General features: G+C 45.0%; 1 protein-coding gene across 1 annotated transcript; it reads right to left on the bottom strand.

Moving 5' to 3' along the window:
* Nucleotides 1-21: 21 nt before the first annotated feature.
* On the bottom strand, nt 22-10,946 carry CCDC181 (coiled-coil domain containing 181). The gene is made up of 6 exons (XM_071560913.1): nt 10,869-10,946; nt 6,381-6,538; nt 4,861-5,838; nt 2,360-2,506; nt 1,578-1,732; nt 22-1,022 (listed from the first exon to the last, which is right to left on the bottom strand). The coding sequence occupies exons 2-6, from the start codon at nt 6,513-6,515 to the stop codon at nt 902-904; spliced, it is 1,536 nt and encodes a 511-aa protein (XP_071417014.1). The 5' UTR covers nt 6,516-6,538; nt 10,869-10,946; the 3' UTR covers nt 22-901.
* Between the last annotated feature and the right edge of the window lie 2,332 nt (nt 10,947-13,278).

The following is a 13,278-nucleotide window of genomic DNA, read 5'->3' as shown; positions in this document are numbered from 1 at the left end:
TACTTCCAGAAAACACTTTGAATGGGGAAAAAATGCAACAGCAGTGTCAGGATCATGAAATCTGTTGGTCATATAGCTGGACAGAAGGGTCCTCCTCTTTCACTAACTATGATCTCATGAGTGACCTTGGCATGTTCTCTGTCAAGAGTTCACAATTTAGCTGGGTAAGGTGACATAGTTTATTACAATAAATTTAGCAAACATTGACATTTATACAAGGAACCTAGCTTCCTTAATATTGGGAAAGGTTATAAACTGCACAACTTTTTAATTCCATGGAATAGAAAACTACTGAATATGATTCACAGAAATAAGTTAAAAAACTGTTGCACGTTCACATACATGTTAGCCTTCAATGACCACTTTCCTTGAACCTAAAAGAGAACAGTCCTCTGGTCTGGAGCTGGTCAACAGATCAGTAGGAAGTGGTACAAGAAACCTGATTTTCCAACAACATACTAGCACCTTGTATAGTCTTCATCAGAAGCAGCAGCAAACAGCAACATTAATCCAGCAAAAATTCAATGTCTTACATGATAGCCTGCATCCAGGAATTCATGGTGGAGAGGAGTATAAAGTGCCTTTGAAAGATGGGAATGTGTATTTACCACCCTTTTACACAGATCTTGCACTCATTTAGATTTGATTAAACCAAGAAGATCCCTGAGTTGTGCATAAAAGCAGGCTTTTCAACAAAAATACAAATAAATAGGAAAATCATTGTCACTGAAGGTAATTGTTAAACTTGACTGAAACCTTGAAACACACCACAAAAATTCAGTAGCTGTAAAGAACAAAAACTTAAGCCATAAAAATTAAGGAGACTGTCACCAAGAACTCTGTGGTTACATCAAATTTTCATCTATAATGGTCTGTGAAACAGAAAGATTTTGGCTCTGAACTAAATACAGTGGATGTTCCGCATCTGTCTTGCTCTTCTGGCTTCTAATCTAAGCTGCCTTACTCTCTCTTTAGCAGCCAGTTCTGCTGCTCGTTTTTCATCTCTCTTCCTTCTGAGCCACCTGTGGAGAGAGAAAGAGGACCTGAAGTACTGGCAGTTGCAATTTAAACTTTTGCATCATCCATTCAATGGAGACTTGCCCCCCCCAAAACTGGAGTCACCCTGTCCTGTAGGGTAAAGTTGGGTGTCATGGCTCAGACCATCTAAAAGCCTGACACACCCAAACACCCTTTTTCCACCCCAATTCTGCTTCTGCACCCGTGTTTACCTTCCCCATTTTGTTAAGGCAGATTAACTTTATACTCATTTAATGGACTGAACCAGCCCAAGCCTGCTCCAAAGCAGGCAAAAAGGATTAGGGGAGAAGATCCCTTTTTTAGCAAAAGCAATTCACTATTTCAGCTCAGGCTCTGACAAGCGATTTCACAACAGTGAACGAGCAACATCAAGGAATTGATGTATTTTTGCTAGAGTGTAAGTTTAAAAGGGCATATTCATGTAAAAAAACCACCCAAGCAGTAAGGACTTCAGCAGTAAAGATGTACCATAACTACAGTTTCAAGCTGATAGACTACAGAAGTTTAAAATAGGGTTCCTTAGGAATGACCCTACTCACTCTTTAAAAGCTCTCTCGCATTCCTCTCTCCTTGGAAAAAAGGCAAGTTCCTCAGCTTGGCGCCTCAAATGTTGTATATGTCTTTCTCTCATGAGTTCTTGGTCCTTTCTTTTAAGCCATAAGTTATAGGCTGCTTCTGGATCCCTGTTTGTCTCCTAATAAATGACAAAGACATGTATACATAAAGGTTATAACTAAATTATCTATACTAATCAATTACATTAATTTTTTAAATTCTGCTGGCATCTGTCCTCCACCAAACATACTTCATAAGCAAACTAGAGCATATGCTAAGTGACATGGAATATATACATGAGCCAGCACACAAAGCACTGAATTTAGCTATTCAAACCCATCACTGCAACAGACAGGAACTTCAGAACAGCATCTGAACCTCCAGCTTTTGATCATGATGGTCATATGCATTAACTGCATGCCAGCAAGTTCTGATGGCAAGGAACACACTTCCAAGATTTTCTGGGTGCTTGTTCAGTGCAGGGTTCACTGAAGTCATCCTCCTGATAAAAAGGAGCATCACTGGGATCCCCTGTGATTTTATAGTTAAGTTCATGGATTCTGCTTTTAGGATGCAAGCCAGCCTGCCCAGCTGAACAACCCTAAATACACACATCTCTCTGGCTCTTCACTGAGAACAATGTAACAAGAACATTTCCTATTGCTGTAAATTTTCATACACTTAGCTAAGAACACAGGCTCAGAATTTGGTGTTCCTATCTAGCAAGAGCACTCTATATCCCAGTTCTACATTAGGGGGTTCTTACTTTGATGCTCAACTCTTCCAGCTGCTTTGCACGACGAATTCGCTTTTCCTCCTGCAGTTGCTCTTTCTTCTTTTGTAACCAAGCTTTAAAAACCTCCTCATTCTCTCTTCTCTTCTGTTCTTCTTGTTCCCTTCTTTTTTCTTCTTCCTTAAGTGCAGTGAAAGGTGAATAAACTTAGTTTTTAAGACAATCATATTAATCTGCAAAGACCTTCACAGGCAAAAATCAGCCATTTGAATTATATGACAGACACACTAAAATACCAATGAAACAGGAATACTCAAAGATTGCATCATAGGAGATACTACTGGAGCACTTCTGCAGTTCATGACACATTCAGATACTTCCAGTCTAATCCCTTTTGTGATTACCTCCATTTCCATGATACATCTTGAATCAAGACACTTATATAGCATCAGGTGAAAACTTCTGCAATTAAGTCTGCTCAACAGCTCTTGTTGGCTTAAAATCACTTTAAACTGATGCATTTGAAAAATGAATGCAGCTCTCAGGCTTGATGGATGACTAAACCCTAGGGGCTATTTAACTACCTGACTACCTTTTAAATAAGGACTTTTTTTCTGAGCATGAAATTGCAATGTATTTACCTAAGGAGTATTAATCCCTTTACACTTTTCTCAAGTTTACAAAATCAACTGATTTTTACAAAATTGAAAAAAGTTTCCTTTCATTATGAATCACATTTTAATGATAAGTATCTACAAGGAGGAGAAAAGTTTTCAATTAATGCTTCAGGATGCCAATTAGGACTTTTTTTACCAGAATTTACTCTCTTTGACACAAAAGTTATAATCTCAATGCATTTCAACACTTGTTGAAATCTGTTCTTGCTAACGGATTTCATTTCTCCCACCTACACACAACTTTCAGACTATCCTCTAAAGTTACAATTTGTAATTTATTGGAATGAGACAACACCAAAATGAAGCAGAGGGATTCCAGCAATGCCAAGAAGTGTTTCATGCCTGTGAGATACATCACAGAAGAATTCCATTCAACATTCTTACCTTTCTATAACTCAGTCAACAAAGGAGTAAATTTAGCACACACTGTTAGGAAAATAACCTTTCTTACCTCCAGCACACTATCTTTTACTTTAAATACACACAGCATGGTGTCAAGAACTAATCTAGTCTTGTGTGTAAAAAGAAAACACATCAATCACTCATCATATTTCATACCCCTCATTACTGAGCTAAGCCTCAGCAACTTGTGAAATAAAGCAGGCCAGACCTATTTCCACAGATAGAAGGTAACCTCGGAAGCTACTTCAGCCAGCTTGCTTAGTATATCCTGGCACAGAAAAATTGCAGATACTTCATGCTCTTTTTATAGAGTAACATACATAGCAAGTTACCTTTTAGTAATTGTATCATTGCAGTGCAAACAACAGAAAAACATCTAAATTTTTTAAATCTTTGATAAAGATTTCCGAAGTCCCTATTACAGCTGTCAGTGGCTGACTGTCTCTTAAATACAATTTTTTTCTGAATTAGGAGCTGAGAAAAAATTAAAAGGGTTCTCACAGTCACTTTGCTGTGTAAATCTTGTATTATGACAGAACACTCTTCCCTATAATTGCCTAATTCCTCCTTCACGAGTACCCAAATATGAACCTGCCTTAATGTAAATGCCTTAATGTCAACCTGCCTTAATGTAAATTTCCTGCATTGCAGTTTAATCTGTAGAGATGTGGCACCAAGTGCTACATTGGGACTGTAACAGAGCCCAGGCAGAGAGAGAGTAGATAACCAAAAGCAGTAAGCACAAGAGAGCAAAGGTGGCTATTTATGAAAGATATATTAAAAAAATACTTAATTTCTCCACTGAGCAAGGCATGATCCTATGCTACTCCATGGGAAAGGAGCTTTGAAAGATTCTATACAAACCCAGACAATTGTATGTATGTATATATGCATGGCCAGACTTTGCAAATGCAGATTTGGGCAAGGCTCTCCCCACGTGGGTGTGCCCTTCCAGCCTGCACAGTGGATGTTTTAGGTGAGGCACAGCATGCACAGAACTGGCCCCACCGTTTCAGTCCTGAGGTCCATCTGCCACGGCCGAGCGAGCTTGGACAGTGACAGGGAAGTCCTCAGGACTGTCACAGCCCCCGGTACTAACCGGGGCTGACCCTGCTGAGCATCTGAGATTGACGGGATGGGATGGCAGGGAGGCATTGAACTGCCAGGGGACGGTCCCACTGAGACTGGAACTCAGGATCTTGGGATTCAGAGTCCGGAGTGCTCTCCATTACACCACGGGACCGCCCCCCCCCGATTATTATTATCATTATTGTTATTGTTATTATTGTTATTATATTACTACTACTACTATTACTATTATTGCTATTATTACTTATTACTATTTCTGCCTCTTTCATCTTGGAAAAATGCAGTAAATACTCTGAGCATGTGGTAGCAGAGAAGCAGAGGAACAGGATGGTTGCTGTGATTGACTTGCTGTCTCTATGTCTGTACCTCTTTCCGCAGCCTTTCATTCCTTTGTTCTAACTGCTTCCGTAATTCTTTTTGTCTGGGGGAAAGACTGTAAGTGGAGCTTCTCACAGACACATTTGCAGACTGAGTCCTCTGTGGATTCTTCTGTTTTCCCAGACCTTTTGCAGCATTGACAGCAGAATTTGAATGATGTTTAGGGTCAGATGGAGGCTTAGGGAGACACACAGACTCTTCTTCACTAGCAGTAAAAGAAGGTGCTCCTGATCTTTCTGGAGGTATTTCTTTTATGTGAGAGACAACAGGAAAAGAACTGTAGTGTGAAGACTTTGAAGATTCATATCGAGTTTCAACATCAGTAAAAGAAACATTTGTTGGCGGCAAAAAGCCCTGGCTTTCAAGATCACATATACGTAAGAGTTCAAAATTCCCATCTTTTTCCACTAGGATTTTATCATCTGTCATCTCCTCATCTGTGCCAGCATATGTTGAAAGCGATGTGCTTTCCTGCGTCATGTCATCAGAAATATGCAACTCAGATAGCCCGCTTGAAACATCATCTTCTCCTGCAAGGTCAGTTTTATAAACTCCAGCGTATTCTGGAGGACAGACTTCATATTCCAACAACTCATCCTTAAATTTTAATTTCCGTGCTCTTTTTATATCTGCAGGAGCCTGATTCTCCAGCTGTTTGTTGGCTTCTTCAATCTTTTCTAAGATGTAACGCTTCATTTCCTGATCTTCTACCTCATCCAGTTCCTCCTGGCTTTCCAGCTTAGATTCCTGGCCACAGCTTTCTCCACTGGTATCAGATCCATCGTCCTCCTGTCCCATATCTGGCCTGGATTCCAAATTTTCTTCACTGGAGTATCTCACTTCTGCATTTATTTCTGCCTCTGAAAGCTGATCTAGATTTTCTTCAATTTCCTCATTGTCCTCCTCAAAGCTATCTGCAGCTTTAAGAATTTGTGCTTCAATATCCTCCTCATTTTCTTCAGGATTCTGAAAAAAAAAATAAAATGAACTAGTCTTTTCTCCCAACAAAGAATAGTATCAAAGAAAGAGAAAGGAAACAGCAAGAGAGAATAGCAGTACTAACTGCTCTAATTCTAAACCAGGCTGTCAAATAGTGTATGTCACAACTAACAGCTTTCTTCGACTAACAAGCCTCTTGCATTCTCTTCATGTTCATGTTTGCACAACATTTAACTAACCAGTCCTTGCACATAAAAACAAGGGTAAAACCAGCATAAAAACAACAGTGTTGCATGAACACTTAAAGGAACCCACTTTTGAAAAAACAAACATATTAATTTCAATGAACACTGAATTTTCTGTTTTCAGGCAATTATAACCAAACTAGAAATGTTAATTATAGTAAAAACTGGAAATGTTTCCACTACAATCCCAAACAATCTTCCTTGGCAAAGTTCAGTGAGTGCAACTACATATTTCAAAGGATACTGAATTTTGTGTTTATGATTTCAAAGAGTCTTCAATTTTGTCTTCTAAATAAGACAACTAGCATTTAATGTAACAAATACCTCTCTTTCACCACGGTTTTCTTTTTCTTCTTCATTGGTTAGCCATTCCAGGTCTTTTTCAAAATCATCCTCATATTCTACATTCGCTGTTACATTGCTGATATCTGCTAGATCTTGATCTTCCTTTTCACTCATTTTGGTGATGTGTTAGAGTAATACTACAAAATGGAGAGAGAATAAAATGTTTTAAAACTCCAGTGACACACAAATACAGAACATTGGTGTCTCCTGTGGCACTCACATCAGTTCAGGAAAGATATTGAGGTGCTGGAGCAAGTCCAGAGAAGAGCAACAAGGCTGGTGAAGGGACTGGAGCACAAGTCCTAGGGGGAGAGGCTGAGGGAGCTGGGGGTGTTTAGCCTGAAGAAGAGGAGGCTCAGAGGTGACCTCATCACTGTCTATAACTACCTGAAGGGAAGTTATAGCCAGGTGGGGGTTGGTCTCTTCTCCCAGGCACTCAGCAATAGGACAAGGGGCCATGGGCTCAAGCTCTGCCAGGGGAAATTTAAGTTGGATATCAGACAAAAATTCTTTACAGAGAGAGTAACAGACATTGGAATGGCCTACCCAGAGAGGTGGTGGATTTACCATCCCTGGAGGTATTTAAACAGACTGGATGTGGCACTGAGTGCCATGATCTGGTAAATGGACTGGAGTTGGACCAAGGGTTGGACTTGATGATCTTGGAGGTCTTTTCCAATCCAATCAATTCTATGATTCTATGAAAAATTTGTGAGCAGTATCAATACAACCGTGTTAGGCAGTGCCACAGCACCTCACAACTAAGGATCACCAATGGTTTATACACATGAATGATTTTAGCCTTTCCAGCTCCAGCTACCAGGCGAAGATTTGAGTTAAAGCAAATCAAGGTGACTTACTCAATGTCTCTGACAGAGATAAAAACTAGAACTCCTGATCTCTTGACTGTTAGCCTTGTGCTTGGACAAAAAGACTTACTTTATGGTAGCTAGAAGTACTACAAGCTTTCATCCCTGCCAGGTGTGTCTTACACTGTTGGTTTGTATCTGCCTGGTCAACTTTCCTTTAAATAAACCTCATCTTATTTAAAGTTACATTGCGAAAATATGGGATGCTCAAGTCCTAGAAGATCCATGGAAGCCACAGCTTACAGTAGATCAAATTACGAAAAATCTTCTCATAACAACACATTAAAATGCAAAGACATTCATTGACTGGACTCCTGACAGAAACCTCCTGCTCGAGTGCCTGTGCATTGACAAGCAGTTTTCAAGCAACATCCTCTCCACCAGTAATAGGGGTAAATAAAGTTACACAAACACTATCTGAGACTGCTTGGGAAAAAATGCACAGTTTTTGTTTGAATTTGAGGAGGACAACAAAGGGGAAAAGTCATTAACCTGTTAGTCAGGCTGGATATAGCCATACTCATGACAAAACTGAAGATGAGCCACTATAAGGACTGAGTCTTTTAAACAATCCTGAGACTGCCCAGCACACAGGTGAAAACAGCTCCTATAGGACTGCTTAAAAGCCAGTGCTTGGTGCTCCAGGCTGCCTGCCTGCCATCCTCGGCTCAGCTAGCTCAGCAGAAGGCATCTGTCTCCATCCAAAGACCCAGAAGGGTTAAAGATGTGGAGACACCAACCTAGAGAGCTGAGTCTGCTCTTTTTACAGCTTTAGCCACTTGTAATTCCTTCCCTAATTCCTTTATTACTCTTTACAAAAAGCAACACAGAAGAAGGAGACATTATTCAAAAGTTCCTGTTCTCTTTGTACCCTCTGCTGTGGCTGAAAGGTGACACTTCTCAGTGTCTCTCTAGTAGGACAAATCTGTGTCATTTGCAACATGCTTAAGGTCATGATTGTTGTGACAGGACAAGGAATAAGGGATACAAATTGAAAGAGGAGAAATTTAGGTTCAATATTAGGAAGAAATTCTTTACTGTGAGGGTGGCGACACACTGGAACAGGTTGCCCAGGGAGGCTGTGGATGCCTCAACCCTGGTATTCAAGGCAGTGTTCAAGGCCAGGTTGGATGGGGCCTTGAGCTGCCTGCTCCAGAGGGATGTTTCTGCCTATGGCACGGGGCATTGGAACTAGGTGATGTTCCAAGTTCCTTCAACCCTTAACATTCTATGATTCTATGACATGAGCATTACCTTATGGCAACACAATACAAGGTATACAAGTTAGCAGTGCTAGCTCTGGATGTCCCTGGAACAGCACAACAGTCCTTGCTGTGTGACCATCCTGCCCTTCTAGACAAGAATCACAGAATCATAAAACCATAGAATCAAAAAGGGTTGCACCTGGACTTTCCAATCTGTCTATGTATTTTGCAATGCATTTTGTAAAAACACTTCCATCCAAGGAAGAGTGCTGCCCTTTTTGACCTCAAAATTTAGTCAAGATTTGCCTAAGAGAAAAGAAGTTATAAATCTGGGCATTTTTTGCTGCAAAGTTGTATACAAAATTTGAAAAGCTCTTCATTTTCTTTGATCCATATGTTCAAGAAAATCTCGCAGTTTTTAGTTTTCACTTCTTTTTAGCTACCACTAGCCACCAGAATCACTCACACTAGATTTCTCAGATTTTAAATTTTTAGAGCTCATTCAAGCTCTTGCCTTGGCTTTCCACGACCTGTCTATTTCCATCATGTTTTTCCTGCACCACCTGATATTACGTGTAATGATTTTTGCCCTTTTTTTCACAAGTATCCTTGGTTTGGGTGGTGACACGTACCCGAGTTCTTAACATAGGTTACTTTGCCCTAGTACATAGAACTATTTCTCTGTGACTTCATCATCATGGTAAGCAGACACAAAAGCTGCACAACTGAACTGTGCCCTTAACAAAACTCGTTCACATCAGTCTGTGGCACTCAACACAAACACTGAAAACTGTTCAGTTCATTTAGGTTAAGTATAATAATGGGGAGCAGCATAAAAATCATCTTTGTCTGTTACAACTTAAAGTAGTCATGGCTGAAGAGAGAATTTTCCAATTCCATGTCTTGGTTTCACAGAATGATAGAATGTTAAGGGTTTGGAAGGGATCTTAAAGATCATCTCATTCCAATCCCCCTGCCATGGGAAGGGACACCTCCCACTAGACCAGGAGTGCTCAAAGCCTCATCCAACCTGGCCTTCAACACTGTCTGGGCTGGAGCATCCAAAACCTCCCTGGGCAACCTGTTCCAGTGTCTCACCACCCTCACAGTAAAGAATTTCTTGCCAATACCGAACCTAAATTTCCCCTCTTTCAATTTGTACCCATTATTCCTTGTCCTGCCACTAAAGTTCCTGACGAAGAGCCCCTCTCTGGTTTCCCTGTGCACTCTCTTCAGGCACTGGAAGGTGCTACGAGGTCTGCACACAGTCGAGGTCTGCACATGCATCTCCTCTTCTCCGGGCTGAACAGCCCCGACTGTCTCAGCCTGTCTTTGCAGTTCCATGTCCTCCTTAAGCGGGGGGCACCAGACAAGCCAGATTCAACTCCTACTCTACTTAGGGTCTTCTGCAGTAAAGTAATTGAGCTTTACAGACCGACCAAAAGCATTCAGAAAATCTCAACTCTTCACTTTCACCTGCTCCCGTTCTCACTGGGGTGTGTCTATGGGAAGCGTGCGCCGTGCCCAGCCCGGCCCGCACCGCTCGGTAACCTCGTGCGGGCTTCGTTCTCCGGCACAGCCACCACAGCAGCCGGGGGAACACAGCGACGAAGGTGCTGGCTTGTTCCTTCGCCCGAAGCGCACACCCCGACACGGCCCCGCGCACCGAGCCCAGCGCTGCTGCTGCGGGGACCGCACTCACAGCTGCTCCTGCCACTCCAGTCCCGCCCTCACAGCTACCCTTGCCCCGCCGGTCCCTCCCTCACAGCTGCCCCTGCCCCGCCGGACCCTTCTTCACAGCTACAGCTACAGCTGCCGCTGCCGCTGCCGCTGCCGCTGCCGCTGCCCCTGCCCCGCCGGACCCTTCTTCACAGCTGCCCCTGCCCCTGCCCCTGCCCCTGCCCCGCCGGACCCTCCTTCACAGCTGCCCCTGCCCCTGCCCCTGCCCCTGCCCCGCCGGACCCTCCTTCACAGCTGCCCCTGCTCCGCCATCCCGCCCTCACGGCTGCCCCTTACCCCCCTCTCCCGCCCTCACAGCTCCGCCTGCCCCGCTGGTCCTGCCCTCACAGCTGCCCCTGCCCCTGCCCTTCCCACTCCCACTCCCACTGCCCCGCCTGTCCCGCTCTCACACCTTCCCCTGCCCCTCCAGTCCCGCCCTCACAGCTCCCCCTGCCCCTCCGGTCCCGCCCTCACAGCTGCCACTGCCCCGCCGGTCCCACCGGCCCGGCCCGGGGCGCTGCCCTGGCAGCGGCGGGGCCGCCCCGCTCACCTCCCCGCGGTGCCGCTCCCTGCCCCGCTCCCCTCCCCGGTCACTGCCCCGCTCCCCTCCCCGCGATGCCGTTCCCCGCCCCGCTCCCCTCTTCGCTCACCTGCCCGCTCCCCTCCTCACTCACCTGCCCGCTCACCTGCCCGCGACGCCGCTCAGCGCCACGGCGGCTCCCGAGGGACACGCGCGGCCTCCGCTGCCGCCGCGCACGGCGCTGGCAGGCGGCTCCTCGCCGTTCCCATGGAGACGGGGCTCCGCGCCAGGGCCGCCCTTGTCCCCGGGTTCCATGTGACACAATTCCATTTAACGCCTGGGAATTAGCGAGGAGCGGAACTGTCGGCCGCGGGGGGATGCGCGCACAGCCCCTGGGCAGCGCGGCGGGAGAGCGGCAAGGGGCTCCCTGTCCAGACGAAAGCCCTCGGGTGCTGGTAAATGATGCACTTGACAGGGAGCAGCCGCGGTTCATGTGCTGTATTATTCATGCTGAGCAATCGGATCAGCGCAGGAGCCACCAGTGTCAGAATTTGGGCTTTTGTTAGTCACAGAATCATAGAAGTACAGAATGGTTTGGGCTGGAAGGCGACTGGTTCTAGTCCAGGGACACTTTCAAGCAGAGCAGGCTGCTCAGAGCCCCATCCCAGCCTCGAACACCCACAACCTGTCCCAGTACCTCACTGGATGAGGGCAAGCACTGAACCTCCAGAGACACACCTCTCTGTGTTAACCACACATTTCCACTTGGAAAAGGAAACAAAGAAAACTGGAAAACACCCTGAATTATTCCCATCTGGAAGAAAAATGGCAAAACCTCCCACCCTGATTTACCTGCAGGGCCAGGGGAGCTGGCAGAGGTGCCAGGCTCCTTAGTAGAGCTGGGGGGGAGGTGGCACATGACAGCCTCCTCTGTGGTGGACCAAAGAGCCCCACGGATGGTAGATGTTGTGTCCCTGTGGTCAGCAGGTCCCCAGTGAGCTGTGTGACCATCCCAGTCTCCATGGAGCACACACAGGGCTCGCTGCAAGGGGAAGCAGCTGCCAGCAGCCCTCCAGGGTGACCAAGGTTCAGGCAGCATCACAAGATGCTTCCCAGCACCATATTTTGGGGGATGTCCCTGCTCAGCCCTCCTGCCAGGACATGGGCCTGGCCTACAGCAGCATGGGTCCCCTGAGGCGGGAGGGAGGGAGTGGTCCTCACTGACATGGTGACTGTCACACTGGCCTTCACACAGCCATGGCCCCCAAATTTGAATACATTGGCACAGAAAAGTGAAAGATGACAGTCTGCAAGGCCACATGCCTCAGAGGGTGGCACCCCTGTGGTGTTAAAGAGTTAATGAAAGAAAACACCAGCAGAAGACAGCCACAAAGCCAGGGCTTTGATAACCCTCAGAGTAACTCAAGTAGAGTTACCCTTTCACTCAGAGTCACGCAGGGTAGAAAAGCTAAACCCCTTCAAGGTGGGGTTCAGAAGATCCGTGAAGACACCTGTCATCATACAGGACACATGCCACAGAAGAGCTGGACTCCATGACCTCGGGATTTCTGCTCATCCTACATCATACAGTGAGAAAGATAAATGGGTTTTGATATTGTTTCCAGTGGGCTGGAAGAGCTCCATGGTATTTACTGGAGATAACGCTCAGGTACCTGCTTGGCAATGGTTCCTGCTGTACCGGGGAAAACTTCAACCAGTGACCTCACCTAGGGCATGCAGTTATCCCACCCTTGCAGACAATATGCTGAATTTCTGATTTCCCACATTTCATAGATAGGCATCTTTCACAAGTTCATAGCAAACTAAAATACAGAGAACTGGGCACCATACCAAAGCTTTTCACTCTGCTTTTATCATAAGCCTATCCTTCAGCTTAAAAGCCAGTGCTATCCTTTTCACTCATGAGAGATGCTTTATTTGACTAATAGCAAATCAGCGTGATGAAGACAAGGATTAGACCCCATTACTGGAATATCAAACTGTGATGCTTGATAATCATAACTTAATGATATGAGGTCAATCTAAATTCATGCATGCATTCATTAACCCACATGTCATTAAATGTAGGTTTTCAGATGTTCCCATCTGTGAGCAAGGTACAGAGAATGGTTATAAAAATGCAATGAAAACAGTAGCTAAGCAGTGCAGGGCTCCAAGGGCAGATCCCGACATGTTGGCTGCTCTTCTCCATGTCACTAATGCATCAGACACTGTGATCAGGGAACACGGTCTCATGCAGAGTGAGTACATTTCACAGAGAAAGGCTGCCTAACACCTCCAGGGCAATGTTAAACCAGCACCTTAACACTTTTGTATGTTGTGTATGAAAGAGTTGACACTTAGAGCCACTGGTAACAGGATTCAGAGCTCCCAGTCTCCTGTCTCTTCCATAGCCAAAGTCTCTCTTTCCCTCCCTGTACTTGGCTGTGATCACACCAAAAGAGAAGAAAATGCCATTACTTCCACGCAGAGCCCTTCCCTTTTCCTGAGAGCACCGCCAAAGCTGCCGGCTGTGTCAGACATGCACACAGCCACAGCAGGGC

The sequence above is a fragment of the Pithys albifrons genome, chromosome 1, assembly GCF_047495875.1.
Source record: "Pithys albifrons albifrons isolate INPA30051 chromosome 1, PitAlb_v1, whole genome shotgun sequence".
Classification (NCBI taxonomy): Eukaryota; Metazoa; Chordata; class Aves; order Passeriformes; family Thamnophilidae; genus Pithys; species Pithys albifrons.
This window is presented reverse-complemented; position numbering and strand designations above follow the sequence as displayed.

Coding starts and splice junctions, on each gene's coding strand:
- CCDC181 (XM_071560913.1), bottom strand. CDS start 6,515: ATGAGTGAAAAGGAAGATCAAGATCTAGCAGATATCAGCAATGTAACA. Junction 5,839..6,380: donor AAAACCGTGGTGAAAGAGAG/GTATTTGTTACA, acceptor TTTTTTTTTCAG/AATCCTGAAGAAAATGAGGA. Junction 1,733..2,359: donor TGGAAGAGTTGAGCATCAAA/GTAAGAACCCCC, acceptor GTCATTTATTAG/GAGACAAACAGGGATCCAGA.